Genomic DNA, 15,764 nt, shown 5'->3' on the forward strand with positions numbered 1-15,764 from the left:
TTGCAAAGGTTCCTAGATTGTAAACTCTTACAGCAGTTACATCTATTCCTGAGTTATAACTGTTTTTTCTAAATTCTGAAATGCTGAGCTATTTGTGTATAACCTGGTCGTTCCCTGAAATTGCGAATATTTGTATGACACCTGAGACTCAGAGTTAGAGCTGCGAAACTATGAAAGTCAGCATTACCCCATATAGCAACAGTTTAAGAAGTTGAAAAAGTGATCAGACTTCAAGTAGAGATATGAATGAAGCTGATCTGGATAGAACTGAGGTAGATCAGAATACAGGGTAAACGATGATATGTTTTAAAACTTCAAATTTCAACTTCTCTGAGACCAAAGTAAGAGATGTTTATTTAGTGCATGCTAACTAATTTAACTTGTATGGTCACTTTATTCAAAAAACATAATTACACAGAGTCTTGAATAGGGAGTGAGATACTGTTGGATTGTATAGGTTAGTGTGATGTCCCAATGCAAAGTTCTCTTGGGGGACCGGAGAGAAAGGAGTAAATATCAAACTTCTCCTTTTGGGGAATTCCAGATACTCTCACAAGCTGTGGGGACAACTAAATCAATAGGCTGAGTCCTCAGTCTTGGGGCTTGACCCTATGAACTTATTCCCGCAAATGGTAAGCTAAGCCTACTTAAAATTAGGCCTAAGAGTCACCCCCAGAGAACCTCTTTTGTTGCTCAGATGTAGTTTCTCTCTCTAAATCAATCTGGCAGGTAAACTCACTGCCCTTCCCACTACGTGGGACATGACTCTCAAGGGAGTAAATCTCCCTGGAAATGTGGGATAGGACTCCTGGGGATGAGCCAAGACCCGGCATCATGGGATTGAGAAAGGCTTCTAGATCAAAAAGGGGAAGAGCAAAATATGGCAAAACGAAGTGTCAGTGACTGAGTGATTTCAAATAGTCGAGAGGTTATCCTGGAGGTTATTTTTACGTGTTATATAGATATCCTTTTTTAGATTACAGTGTATTGGAGTAGCTAGAGAGAAGTACCTGGAACTGCTGTACTGTGTTTCAATAGCCTTGATTCTTGAAGGTGATTGTATAACTATACAGCTTTTACAATGTGACCGTGTTATTGTGAAAATGGTGAATCTGAAGGTCCCTTTTTCCAAGGTATGCACAGATGAGTGAAAAACTAAGGACAAAAAATAAATAAATAAATAACGGGGGGATAAGGGGTTAAAAAATCTGAGTAGACTGCAGTACTAGTGGTCAACGAGAGGGAGGGGTAAGGGGTATGGGATGTATAGGCTTTTTCTTCTTTTATTTCTTTTTCTAGAGTGATGCAAATGTTCTAAAATGATCATGATGATGAATATACAATTTATGTGATGATATTATGAGCCACTGATTGCATACTTTGGATGGACTGTATGGTGCATGAAGATAACTCAATAAAAAGTATTTGTAAAAAAGTTGTTTCATGAACTAGAGCAAACGTATGACACTATTACAGGAAGTTCATAATAAGAGGGGTATATGGAAAAAACATACCAATTGCAAACTATAGGCTAACGTTAACAGTACTATTTTAGTATTTTTTCATCAACAGTAACAAATGTACAGCATAATACTATGGATCACTAATGGGGGGAATGAGGGGTATGGGAGGATTTGAGTTTCCTCTGTTTGTATTTCTTTTCTAGAGTAATGAAAATGTTCTACAATTGATCATGGGGATGTATGCACCACTATGTGATGCTACTGTGAGCCAGCGATTGTACACTTCAGATGGTTTGTGTAGAGTTTTGATATCTCTCAATAAAACTGCATTAAAAATTTTTGCACAACATAGTGTGAGAATGTCGGATGAGGGAAACAGCATAGCTCTGGCCTAAGGCAGGGGTGCTGATGCCAGGACACGAGCAGGCCCTTCACAGGGATGTCTGAGTGTTCCAGGGCAGTTGCCCAGTCTTGGTACAACTGACCTTCGGGTCTGGAGAATTCTTTGCCTTGGAGGGTTGTCCAGTGTGTAGTAAGATGTAGAAGCATCCCTAGCCCCCAAAATGCCTCCAGACATTTCCAATACCCCTGAGGGGCAAAACTTCCCCCACCTGCCCCAACACTGAGAATGACTCTTCTGCAGCTAAATTTTCCAAGTTTTCTGGAGAACCCATAATTTTCCTGGATATCCCAGGAAATTAAGGACACAACACTCACGGTAGCCTGTCTGCCAGCAGCCGGCTCAGTGATTTACCCCCAAAACATGCAAACAAGATTCACTATGCCCCTGCCTGGAGCTTTTTTCGTCTTCTCTGTCACTCATTTTACTAACTGATTCTTTCTCATGTGAGAAAACAGTACAAAAAAACTAACCTGCGTCCAAAATATCTAATGCCACTGAGTTATTCTTCGACATTAAAAAAAACAGACTTTACCCCTTATCCTCGCCCTAACCCAGTCATGAGGTGAAGTTCAAAGATAGGATCGGGGAAGGGAGGCTGTTTCACAATGCTTTACAATTATATATTAAGGAAGTTTTATTTTCATAAAGCATCAAAATATGCCTGCAGCCATGTCAAAATAGTCACTGTATTTTCAAATTAGAAAGTGAGAAGTACACCCACAGCAACACAAACAACTCCCAACGGCAAACTACTTTAAGATTACACCTCTAACGCACACACCACAGAGGGAGCATGGACTGGCTTCCGGGACTCCTTGGAATCCCTGGAACTATTTGCAAAATTTTGGACGAAGGGAGGGACCCCTGTGGGGGCACTTTTTTTTTTTTTTTCTTTGCAAAAAGTAAGTGGCTGTCATCAAATTCTCAACGGGAGCACAGGAACCAAATAAGGGTAAGGATCTTTGTTCTCTGAAAACTTAGAACGTTCTCATTGTGAGAAAATAAGATGCCCCACTAGTCCCAGGTGGCTCAACGAACCCCTCCACACTCATATCTCATGCGAATGTGGGAAACTGGCCCAAGAACCCGGGTCTCACCGGGTCCCTCCCAGGAGCCTTGGCCCCTCCCCCCACCCCCCCCCACTACCATGCACATCTCTTCCCTCTCTTTGGGGTTTGCCTCTGAGCTTTCCCCACTACCTGTAGCTGTTTTCTCTGGTTCTTTCTTCTCTCTTCCCCACTTTCCACCTTGTCCAATGCCTAAACTCTGATCTGAGGTGGGGGCTGGGATTCATGTTCCTGAAAACACAAAATACCTCAGATACTGCAAATTTCTGTACTGGGAAGCAGGGCCTGGCGCCCTAGAAAACCCTTACAGAAGAAACCAGGAGAGAAAAAGAGTAGAATTTTCTGCAGAGCAGGGACTCTGTTCAGCTTGCGGCTGCATCCCCAGCACTGCAGCGACAGAGTGTGGTCGGCGGAAATGGCTTTGAGGCTCTTTGGCTGAGCCCCTGGCCTTCCTGAGGCTCTCTTCCGGCCTCACAAGTGGTAGGCCCTTTATCATCCCCTGACAGACCTCCCTAACTCATAACCCTCTTAAACATTTTCTCACCCGCCTCCCATCTCTTCCACTTGCCTCTGGAGAGCTGGTACTGCAATACAACAGAGAGGGTCTCAGAAAACCCGGGACTGGTGGCAGCAGCCACAGGGTCACTCTTGCCAAAGTCCTGCCACCTCTTTGTACAGAAGAGAGCTGAAGTTTTAAATATCTTTCAAAATCCCTGCACCTCAAGCACAGCCTCTTCAGTCTTGACATTGACGCTGCCTTCCTGGCTCAGAGGCACACCTTATTTACTCTAGATGCTCTGTGACAGAACTACTCATAAATGAGATTTTTCCAGTTAGCCAAAATTTGGCCTCCTGTATGTATGCCATTCTTTTTATTCACTTGGGAAAAGAAATCTTTAAGAATTGCTTTATGTAACTCTCTGCCTTCTGAAGCCAAGATCAGTCTACTTTGCCCACCCATCATAAACAAACAAAAAAAGTGTCAAGAGAACAAATACCTGTTTTTTTTACTACTTAGTCACACAATTGACCTTTATAATCTTTCTGCCACTCTGATTCTAGACTGTGGTACAGGGCCTGATGGTAACCACAGCTCTTTCTTGTTTGCTTTTCCCTTTAGTTCAACTAATATTTATTCAGCAGCTACTGAGTCACCAAGTATTTCTGATGAATTGTGACTGAGAAAGTAAAATACCCAAGATTGTTACCATTAAAGCCTAACAAAATCCAATATACTTTCAAGTGAGGAATCAGAAGTAAAAAATGAGAAGAGAGCAGAAGTAAAAGGCAGAGCTTCAGGACAGATGCAACAAAGGACATTTCTAAGGTTTGGAGTCATTTTTCCTACCCACCTTCCTTTTTGCCATATTTTGTTCAGAGTTTTAAATTCTTCAGAACTTGACAAGTGGGGAGTTTGCCACGTATATTAAATAAATTTCCTTGTTCCATTTTTAATTTTAAAGGTAGATGAATGAGTATGTTATACTTTTCTAAATCTAAGGACAGAAGTTTGCCTATTTATGCTCCTCTTTGCTAATTTCTTTTTTAATAGTGCATTTTTTATTAATTTAAAAGTTTTTTTAATAAAAAAAAAAAACACCAAACGCAAGCATTCTTAACTTTTGATCATTCCGTTCTACATATATAATCAGCAATTCACAATATCATCACATAGTTGTATATTCATCATCATGATCATTTCTTGGAACATTTGCATCTATTTAGAAAAAGAAATAAAAAGAAAACAGGAAAAAATTCATACATACCATACCCCTTACCCTCCTTTTTCACTGATCACTAGCATTTCAATCTAAATTTATTTTAACAGTTTTCCCCCTATTATTCATTTTTATTCCATATGTTTTACTCGTCTGTTGATAAGATAGATAAAAGGAGCATCAGACACAAGATTTTCACAATCACACAGTCACATTGTGAAAGCTATATCATTTTCATTATGCAATCATCTTCAAGAAACATGTCTACTGGAACACAGCTCTACATTTTCAGGCAGTTCCCTCCAGCCTCTCCACTACATCTTGAACAACAAGGTGATATCTACTTAATGTGTAAGAATAACCTCCAGTAAAACCTCTCAACTCTGTTTGGAATCTCTCAGCCATTGACACTTTATTTTGTCTCATTTCACTCTTCCCCCTTTCTACTAATTTCTTAATGGACTCAGTGGACTTGAGAAAAAAAAAAAGTTCCCCATCTTGGAATAATCTTTCAGCAATTTAGCTATACCCTTTATTTCAAATTCTTCACACTTACTTCACTGTTTCCATGAAGACTGCTGATGTATTGTCAATTGGGATACGGTCTTAGCGTGTGCGGTCAACTGTGACACGGAAATATCTGACAATCTTCATCTTCGTAATCCATTTTTCCGTGATTTTTTCCCTACCTGCACTACCTGCTTGTGAAGGAGAGGGACTGTGTTACCTCTGCAGAACCTGGAATATCACCCCCACACAGACAGCATGGGCTGGATGAATGAATGAATGAATGAATGAATGGTTTGACACAATACCAAGTCACCAAAGTTGCCAAACCCAACTATTGGTCCTCAACTTGGTTTAATTTTATCGTCTTTACAGGCTGTACTTACCCCAGAGAGAGAGAAGGATGCTGGATCAAGCCCCAGAGTCTTACAACCAGATAGGTTCTGATCATGGAAATCCTGTAGCAAAATGCCCAGCACCAATTCCTCACTCATCACATACTTCATAAAACCGACATCTTCTGATGGAACCCCAAATTGCAGGTTATAGGTTACCGTGGCATTTTCACTACTGAAAGGCACAACAAACAGCAAGAGCAAAACATAAACCGAATATAAACAATATGAACAGAAATTTCTAGTTCAGAATGTTCCTCCAGTACAAAACGCAAGTGGAGTACAGTCCTGGAAAAATGTGAAATCTGGGAAGAGCCCTCTCCCATAGGTCCATCATGAAAAGCTGAGGCTCTTCTAACTTCTTCCACCCAGCACCCATCCTCCTAGTAGCACACTGGGAGAGGCCGCTGACAGAAGAAAAGGGCTAAGCAAATGTCAAGTAAGATTCTAAGGCTTGTCATACATATCGTCTGTCCCAACGCCAGCCTAAGACAAGCTAGGGAAGCCTGCTCTTTTCTCCTCATATATTCCCTTCTCCATATTCTCTCCCCACACCCTCTCCCTGCCCTAGAAAATACGTGTTAGATCTATTCAGTTTAACCAGTTCTTTATTTAGTTTATAAAATATTTAATACGGCCCAAAGCTCCCTACTGCGGGGTCAGCCCAGAACTCCTGAACTCCCACAGGCTGCCTGTGCACCGGCAGAAAATTAGACCTCCCCAGTTTGTCCCCAATGTGAGAAGCTTCTTCTGTCCCATTTCCAGTTCCAGAGGCCCCGACAGCAGCAGGACCAAGCTGTGGAACTCTCAGTGATGCGAATGAAAGAGAGAGAGGAATTTCTCTGTTCTGAGAACTTCTTTTTCCCATTTCCAAAAGAAAAATAATCATATAGTTATCAGTTAATTAGTGGCTTAGATGGCTAAATTAAATGCTACCTTAACATTTAGGTTTTTCGCACTTATGCAATTAATTTGGTTCAAGATGGCCCAGATTAAGAGCCAGCAATAAAATAATTGACAGGTGGCTCTTAATCTGGGATATCACCCTAGGGTAAATTTTACAGCCGCCCATCCCTGTACTGGGATCAGAACACTGCCCCTGCCGCGGTATGCGAGGAGCGCCCTCTTGTGGCCACAGGTCGCACGCGTCAATGCTCTCATATTGATTTATGAACTCTCATATCAGTTCATAAATTTTCCTGCGGCCAAAGAAGTGTGCCAAACTGTGATCTGAACATGAATAAAATTCAGTCCGGACACTGGAGAGACGTTTTTGAGGATGACACTTTTAAGTACTACAGGTAGGCAGAAAAATGCACTTTCAAACTCCAATCCAGCTACCCTAGTTTGCAGGTGTCATTACTTGTTCCCAGTATTCCACCTCTAATTATCGCTAATGACAGTCAACACCTTTACAGGCTGTCACTCTGCACTCCCACAGGCAAGGACTGGGCTTATGAAAAGGACCAGAGGTTGACTTTCAGAAGTTGAATCAGTGGCTCAGGCTGCCTAATGCAGCCTACTCTCGTCAGGTCATCAGGTCAATTTAAGCCATGGGTCTGACTTCCCAGGGAGAAGCCGGATATTAGGAAACCCTGTGGGCTGCACCTCAGCTGCCCACCTATGGGGTAGGCAGCCTCTGAGCCAGAGGGTATTTTCCCCTTTTCCCAGGACAGAGGTCAACATCCCCTCTCCCAAAGACATCACATGCCTACGTGCAGAAGCGACAACGAGATATCCTTTGAGAGGTAATGGGTTTTTTTTGTTTCTCAATTCAACATTTTAGAAACTCGGCCTGTACTTTTTCCAACTGAAACAAAAATATTTTCCAGACAGAATTTCTTTAGCCAAAATACTAAAGGTCCCTGGGGTTTCCTTTCAAATAACTTTTAAAAGCAGATTCTCCTTAAACAGAGCATGAGACTTTGCTGGTTTGTCCAGGTTGATGTGAAGTCCTGATATATCCGAGTAATTCGGACAGTGACTAGAGAAGTATTTGCAAGGTCCCCTTGGGGCACTGTGGAAGAAGAAGGAAATATTCAACTTCCCCATTTGGAAAATTTCTGATATTCTCGAAAGCAGTGGGGAAACCAAATCAATAGTCCGAGCCCTTGATCTTGGGGTTCACCTCTGTGAAACTTATTCCTGCAAAGGATACGCTAAACCTACTTAAAATTATGCCTAAAAATTATCCCCCAGAGAACCTCATTCGTTGCTCACATGTGGCTTCTCTCTCTAAGCTGACATGGTGGGTGAACTCACTGCCTTTCCCCCACTATCTAGGACATGACCCCCAGGAGTATAAATCTCCCTGGCAACATGGCAAAGAACCCCTGGGAGGAGGCAGGACCCCACATCAAGGGATTGAGAAAGCCTTTTTGACCAAAAAGGGGAAGAGAGAAATGAGACAAAATAAAGTTTCAGTTCCTTAGAGCAGCTAGAAATAAAAACCTAAAATTGTGGAATTGTAACCCATACCAAACTCTGAAATCTGGTCTACAACTAATTGTTGCAATGTACTTTGAAATTTCTTGCTTTTTTGTATATATGTTGTATTTCACAATAAAAAAAAGTTAAAAAAACAAAAGTTTCAGTGGCTGAGAGATTTCAAACAGAATCAAGAGGTTATTCTTATACATTATACAGATATCCTTCTTTAGTTTATGGTATATTGGAGTGGCTAGAGGGAAGTACCTGAAACTTTTGAACTGTATTCCAGTAGCCTTGATGACTATATAACGATATAGCTTTAACAATGTGACTGTATGATTGTGAAAGCCTTGTGTCTGATGCTCCTTTTGTCTAGAGTATAGACAGATGAGTAAAAAATATGGATTAAAAAATAAATAATAGGGGGACAAAGATTAAAATAAATTGGATAGATGGAAATACTAGTGGTTAATGAGAGGGAGGGGTAAGGGGTATGGTACGTATGAGTTTTTTCTTTTTCCTTTTTCTTTTTCTGGAGTGATGCAAATGTTCTAAAAAATTGTCATGGTGATGACAAACAACTATGTGATGATATTGTGAGTCAGTGATTGTACACCATGTATGGAATGTTTGTATGATAAGATTTATCAATAAAAATATTTAAAAAAAAAAAAGATTCTCTCACATTACGTTTGCCATATTTCTAGCCATGTCTGACTCAGCTTTCTGATGGATTTTTCCCCAACATCTACGCCCAGCCCTGTCATGTGATCCCTCCTTCTCTAGCCCCGTACCATGGGACTGAATTCCTGGAAAGACCCTTAAGTGTCTCTCAAGTTAGGGTGAGGGCATGGAGGGCAGTGTGTCGAGTTGGGTCATTTTATGCATTTCTCCTTTTTTTACTGGCATTTTAATACCAGTGGCATATGGTTAAAATAAAATGAGCAATGTCAGAAGATGTCAGCAGAAGGCAGCATGCACACTGGAAGTCTATAAAGAGGGAGGAACGATATTGTTGCCAGGACAATCTGCCATCTTACGTGCTTCCGGGCTTCAGGTCCATTTGACACCATCACGTAGCCAGAGGAGCTGTTTTACATGTTTTCCCTCCTACGTCTACTAATATTATGCTTTGGAAAATTTATGGTTTGAGAGGGAGATCCCAATCTAATATAGCCTTTGATGGTCACATTCCTGGGATATCTTAGGAACAGTGGATAATAATACTTGACTGTGTTAAAAATCTTGTTTGAATCACTATTAATAGTGGCTGATAATTTTGTAGAAGGGAGTGGAATTGATTGAGTGTAAGAAATTCATTGGCACGTACATTGGAGGTGGGGTGTCGGGGGCAGAAGGCAACTGACTCTTCTTCTAGTGCATATGTTTATATTCTGAATATTACACAAGGAGAATTTATGCCTGCATGACTTGTACTCCTCAAAGCAAAAGGCAGTATATTGAGTATACCAATTACATCACGTGATTATCTGATATCGAGTTCTATTTCTTTCCTTAGTTTATTGGAGCATCCACTATTAAAAAGGAGTGATTTACCCAGAACTGGCTTTTCCTTCTACTGTTTGGCCTTGGTTGAATCATATCATTGATCGGGGCTTCATTTCTTCCCATTTGTAAAATAAGGGAGTTGATTTCGTGGTTCACCAGAGACTCCTTAGCACTGACACTCATGATTCGTTTAGCGGTCCCCTTCATTTTCTGAGACTCAGAAAAGACATCCCTGGTAGATGGGGGGCGGGGAGGTGTCTTCCCAGAGAAAGAGACTAACAAGTGACACTGCACAGTCTTACCTGAAGTTCACTGCTTCAATGGAAGTGAAATAACGACTCAGAGATGGCGATGAACTGTACGCATCTGTGAGCTAAAACAAGCAGCAAAAATTAAAACCACCACCACACACATTACTGATAGGTAACATTGCATGTCACCCCAAAAGGCAAAACCACTCCCGGATAAAGGAGATTCCACTCTAGCTAGGAATTAACTTACCTAGAGGCTCTGGACCAAGAAATAGAGCCTACCATAAACCAAAACTCAAGTTAACCCCCATTTAAAAGAACCCAATAGGGACCAAGTGACTAGGCTGGAACTCTCACCATCTCTCACACATTGCATTGACACCCTGTGCCCAGTCTGGCGAGAGTGGGGAGCAGATGGAGCCCACACAGAGCCCAAGGAGACAACAGCCCGAAGGGCTGTAGGAGAGCAAAAGCACAGACAACTTGGTGCCTGACACATCATGAGATAAAGGCTTCTTTCTCCTTCTCCTGAGCTTCACGTTCTAAGGAAACACAGCCAAGCTAAGAGGCAGGTACCTTCCCCAGGGCATAGGGACAGAGTGGGGCTGGTCTATAGTCACAAAGATATGAGGGTCTGATTTTATGCATGAACTATGATTATAGTATTAGAGTAGTGGCACCTATGTTCCCAAATTTAGTTCAACTCTTTTAGAAATGAAATAAAACTAAAGTTATTCCTACACACTATTCCCTTTCCCCTCCCCTCCCTTCTCTAGCAGTAGCCATTATTCTGAAGTTGGCATGCCCACTCTACATAATCTTCTATGCCTTGTTTTTTTTTCCACTTTAAATTACATTTAGAGTATAACTATATACTAATACATATAGTCAGAGTTCATTCAATCTAACTCCCGTATAGTTTCCCTTAAATGACTGCACTTGCTTATACGCTTCCCTACCAATAGACATATGTTCCAGTTTGCTGGCTGCTGGAATGCAACACACCAGAGACGGATTGGCTTTTAATAAAAGGAGATTTATTGTGTTAGTTCTTCAGACGAAAAGCAGCTAACTTTCCACTGAGGTTCCTTCTTACGTGGGAAGGCACAGGATGGTCTCTGCTGGCCTTCTCTCCAGACCTCTGGGTTCCAACAGCTTTCCCCAGGGTGATCTCTTTCTTCATCTCCAAAGGCCTGGGCTGAGCTGTGAGTGCTGAGATGAGGTATGCTGAGCTGCTTGGGCTGTGCTACCTTGAACTCTCTCATTTAAGCACCAGCCAATTAAATCAAACATCATTCATTGCAGCAGGCACGCCTCCTAGCCGACTGCAGATGTAATGAGCAACAGATGAGGTTCACATACCATTGGCTTATGTCCACAGCAACAGAACTAGGTGCCTTCACCTGGCCAAGTTGCAACTGAATCTAACCACCAAGACATATAAGTTGTTTCCAGCTTTCTGTTATTACATATTATGTTGAAGTAACCATCCTTGAATGTCTCTGTGTATTCTTGTTGCATGTGTTTAGAGTTTCCGTTGGGTACAGACCAATGAATGGAATGGCTGGGCCAAAGTATAGGCACACCTTCAACTTAATTAACTAATGCCAAATTGTTCTCCATTTTACCCTCCTCCCAGCAGTGGACAACGGTTCCATTTCCCACATCCTTGCCAGCATTTAGCGTTACCAGATTTTTAAATTCTTAACAATCCAAGAAGTATAAAATGTTTTTTTCCATCTTTTAATTTGCATTGTCTTGCTTACCAATGAGCTTGAGCATCTTTTCATGTGTTTATTAAGTCTTTGAGATTTCTCACCTCTAATATAGTTTCTTTTATTTTGCTTGGGTTGTCTGTCTTTTCCTTATTTATCTGAAGTGGTCGGTTTTATATTCCGGATACTAGCTGTCAGTTTCATGCTACCAATATCTTCTCCCAGGCTTCGATTAGACTTTTCATCACGCTTAAGGGATGTGAATGTGAACACATAGTATTCCAGGAAACGTGGCCGAAGTCATTTAATTGTGTTTCTCTTAAGTTCACATTTGGAGATGGTGACGATTATGAAGATTGTCCTCTAGGAGATCAGTTCTAGCGTAAGTCAGCAGGAGGGTACTGGGATCTGGTTTCACTTCCAGCATGGCCCAGCTCAGTGACTGGAGTGAGCCCCAGGCCAGCCTGTGAGCGCCCACCCGACCCTCCATCCCAGCCTGAAGCCCCAGCCCTCCTGTTGTTCTGGAAACCTCTCCAGCATCCAAAGTTGTCCTTGTGCAGAGGCAGCTGGACCCAATACCGCTTAGTGGCCCGTTACTTTATCCAATAGAAAGCAGCAGGACATACCCACTGGCAGTGTCCAGAGGAGAGCACTGCTGTCTTGTCTCCAATTCTGAGTGAAATCTCAAGTAGGCTGCGCTTCCAGCTCTACACTCCCACTTAACTCACCTGGCTGTCAAGTCAACCTCAACAACAGGACAGTGAGAAATCGAGTACCTATCGTTTGTAGTCCTGTAATCTCATTACAGTGGTGACTTTATAAGAACCAGACGTTACAGGCATTCATAACCCTCCCCTCTTTACTGATAAAGAGAATGAGGATTTCAGAGCGGTTTAGAAACTTGCCCAAGGTCACTCTGCTCGCAAGTGGTGAGGCCCAAGCCCAGTCCTCGGTCTTATGGGCATCAAACCTCAGGTTCCTCTCATCTTCCACAACATGGTGAGGCTGAAGCAGTGAAGGAAAGTATCTCCTTCTGAAGATCGAGGAAAGAAATAAAGAAGTATAAAATAAGATCTTTGGGATAAAACAACTACTATCTTATAATTCTTGGACCCCAGAGAAACGAACGATGACAACAGTCCAGGAGGCACACAGAAAACTCAGGAACTAGGAAAGCAGTGTTCTCAGGGCCACTCGCAACGACAGGGAGGAGGAGGGGATTTTTCTTCAAGCACTAAAAGAAAATTAATTATAATAACGTGCTTGCCTTCCTTTTAAATTGAGCGTCTTATGGCAGAGATCATGCCTGTCCTTTCTTCCTCCTTTCTGTTCCTCTGTTCCCTTGCTTCTCCCCTCCCTCCCGTAGGGACTAACATTGTGTTTTGCACATAGCAGGTGGTCAGCAAAAATTTTAAGTTAACTGGTTAATTGATGAGGTGTTGAACTAGAAAACTTTTAGTGTTCATTCAAAGATTATTTTTGGCGGTGTGCTCCCCTCCTACAATTAGGACCTATGTGGGAGTTGTTAACCACACGTCTACTTTGGGCCCTGAGAGGATAAGATGGGGGACCCCCAGGCCCTTGCTTTGACTTCTCACACACTGTGCCTGCAAGGCTTGGTGCAAACTGAACAGGGAACCCAGGGAGCCAATTACCAGTGTCTGACACAGTGGCTAGTAAGAATCCAGCTTCCAGAGTAAGGGAGATGTCTTCCCTAGGCTATCAGGGGTGTCATCATAGACCCCTGAATTAAGGAAGGGAGGAGGTACTATATCACATAGCTAAAAGGTTGAATTCAGCAGAGCCACAGTTCCAATCCTGAGAGAAGAAAAACCTGGCAGTGAGATATAAAGGAAGTAGGTATACTGCATTTCGAAAAGAAAGCTAGGAAAAGAGCATAATATTCCCATTTACCTTCCATAACCAGAAACTTCTGGAAGTTGGCTTAAGTGGAAGAAAGCGGTTCTTGAACCGACCATAAGAGAGTAACATCTCCAAATTCTTCATTTTTATTCCTGAAAATATTTGATTGGGAAGCAGGAGGCAGAAACCTTTTCACCTCACGGCACCTTATTTTTATCACCTGTAAACCAGACACTTCTTTTAAAAATGTTTTTCAAAGTTCTTCATATGCAATCTCATTTGCATCTTGAGGTAAATAAGAACAAGTATATAGGAACTTGCTCAAAGAGGCCTGTTACTTGCCCCAGATACCATTGTGATTCCCTGCTCCCATACTATTATACACAAACAAGATTAAAATACCTGGGGAATCTGCTCATGCACGGCTCTTTGCAAGAGAGAGCACCAAGGGACAATGAGCATTTCTTTCCCTTTGACATAGAAATGTCCAGTCTCTAGCAGGTACTTGTGTGGATACAACTCATTTATTTCTGCTTAGAAAATGCAACACCCCTCCACTGAAAAAGAAGAAGAAAGTAGCAAGGGACTTATTCATGCTGTAACTTGCTCTGGGAAGCAGGTCGAAAGAAAGGAGGCGGGTGCATGGGTGGTTCGGTGGTAGAATGCTCACTTTTCATGTGGTAGGCCCGGGTTCGATTCTTGGACCATGCACCAAAAAAAGGGGAAATAAGAAAGGAGGAAAAGAGAACTTCAGATGTGATATAAATAAGGAAGAGAAGGAAGAAGAGAAACCCAGAATAATGATCACAGGGTACAGACTCAAAAGAAAAGGAGCATTCCAATGTCCTGCTCTTGGGTACCTAGAAACTGACTTTGGGGTGATCAAATGGAATCGCCTCCTTCAGGAGCTTTTGCAGGAACCAAATGGAAGCCTAATAAAGAGGACTCACTCCACTCTACCTGTCAACCAGAGGAAAGTCTGGCGGGCAGCAGGCTGGTCTTGCTCGGATCTTCCGGGTCTGGCTGTAGGACATACTGACCGTGACAGGATAGTCAGGACGACCCCAGCCAATGCTCCCGGCCTGGCTGCAGAGCCCCATGTGACAAAGGGCCCATCCCCCACCCCAGGAATGGTACCACACCACCCACTCCCTAGCCACCCAACCAGAAGCAGGGAGTCACGCTCTCCCTCACCCCAATTCACTCAGTGATGTGGAATCGAGAGTAACGCAAACATCATTTGAGTCTTCCTTATCCTCCGTGTCACTGCTCTCATTCACGCTCCCATCGTCTCTCAACCAGACTGCTGCTGTAGGCTTTCAAACTAGGCTCTCTGCCTTCTAAGATCCATTCTTAGTATCACCTCCTCCTGGAAGCCCTCAAAGCTTCCATCCCCACCTTAGGGAGCTTAGAAAGGCCCCTTTGTATCTTGCATAAAACATTATCTGTATTTCAATGATAGGGCACATGTCATAGTTAGGTTCATGTGTCAACTTGGCCAGGTGGTGATACCTGTTTGGTTGAGCAAGTGCTGGCCTGTCTGCTGCTATGAGGACATTTCACAGAATTAAATCATGATCATGTCGGCTGCGTCCACAGCTGATTCCATTTGTAATCAGCCAAGAGGAGTGTCTTCTGCAATGAGTGATGCTCAGTCTAATCACTGGAAGCCCTTTAAGGAGGATTCAGAAGAGACAGGCTCTCTTTCTGCTTCAGCTGGTGAGCCTCTCCTGTGGAGTTCGTCCAGACCCTCCATCGGAGTCATCAGTTTCATAGCCTGCCCTGTGGATTGTGGACTCTACATTCCCACAATTACATGAAACACTTTTATAAATTTTATATCTACAGATATTTCCTGCTGATTCTGTTTCTCTAGAGAACCCCGACTAATATAACATATCACACTATTATATAATTATTTAACTGTTTCCTTTACTTGGATTGGGAGCCCATTGAGGGCACAGAATATGTTGCCCGGCCACTTGGCGTGTTGTCCAGCACATCGTAGACCCTCAATGAATACTACAGGTCAAATCAAAAAAAGCAAGACTGAGTAAACAGATATTATCATCTATGATGCATTTAGCAGGAGACCAAGGCTCCTCCCTCCAAGGCTTCTGCACTACCAGAAACATGTTTCTAAACATCAGCTTCTGCCAAAATCCAGACAAAAAGTCCAAGACTGAAGGTACTTACTCTATAGTTCTATGCCAACTATTCTAGCAGAACTCATATTCTGATGTGAAAAAATCAGCAAACTCCATTAGACATAGACATAATTACCCTTTTAGTAAGCAGGTTAAGCAACTCTTCTTCAGTAACACACTCTTCTGGAATCTTCAGCATGACCAAGAATGTTTTAGTTGATGATAACTCAAGTATTTCATTTTCATCTTCATCAATGTAGGCTGCTAAAGAGAGTAAGGGTGGAAATAAAAATAAA

General features: G+C 42.3%; 1 protein-coding gene across 3 annotated transcripts in view; it reads right to left on the reverse strand.

The window, feature by feature from the left end:
* C10H3orf52 (chromosome 10 C3orf52 homolog) overlaps window positions 1–15,764 on the reverse strand; it is a 45,970-nt gene that overhangs the window by 11,820 nt on the left and 18,386 nt on the right. For 2 of the 3 annotated variants that reach the window (XM_077118416.1, XM_077118418.1), the window contains exons 3-4: window positions 15,605–15,732; window positions 9,795–9,865 (exon numbers count right to left, since the gene is read on the reverse strand). In XM_077118416.1, coding sequence (XP_076974531.1) covers window positions 9,795–9,865; window positions 15,605–15,732 — 199 coding nt within the window. Of the gene's footprint in view, window positions 1–5,544; window positions 5,729–9,794; window positions 9,866–15,604; window positions 15,733–15,764 lie in introns of all 3 variants that reach the window. The other variant, XM_077118417.1, reaches the window with a different exon arrangement.

The sequence above is a fragment of the Tamandua tetradactyla genome, chromosome 10 (assembly GCF_023851605.1).
Source record: "Tamandua tetradactyla isolate mTamTet1 chromosome 10, mTamTet1.pri, whole genome shotgun sequence".
Taxonomy (NCBI): domain Eukaryota; kingdom Metazoa; phylum Chordata; class Mammalia; order Pilosa; family Myrmecophagidae; genus Tamandua; species Tamandua tetradactyla.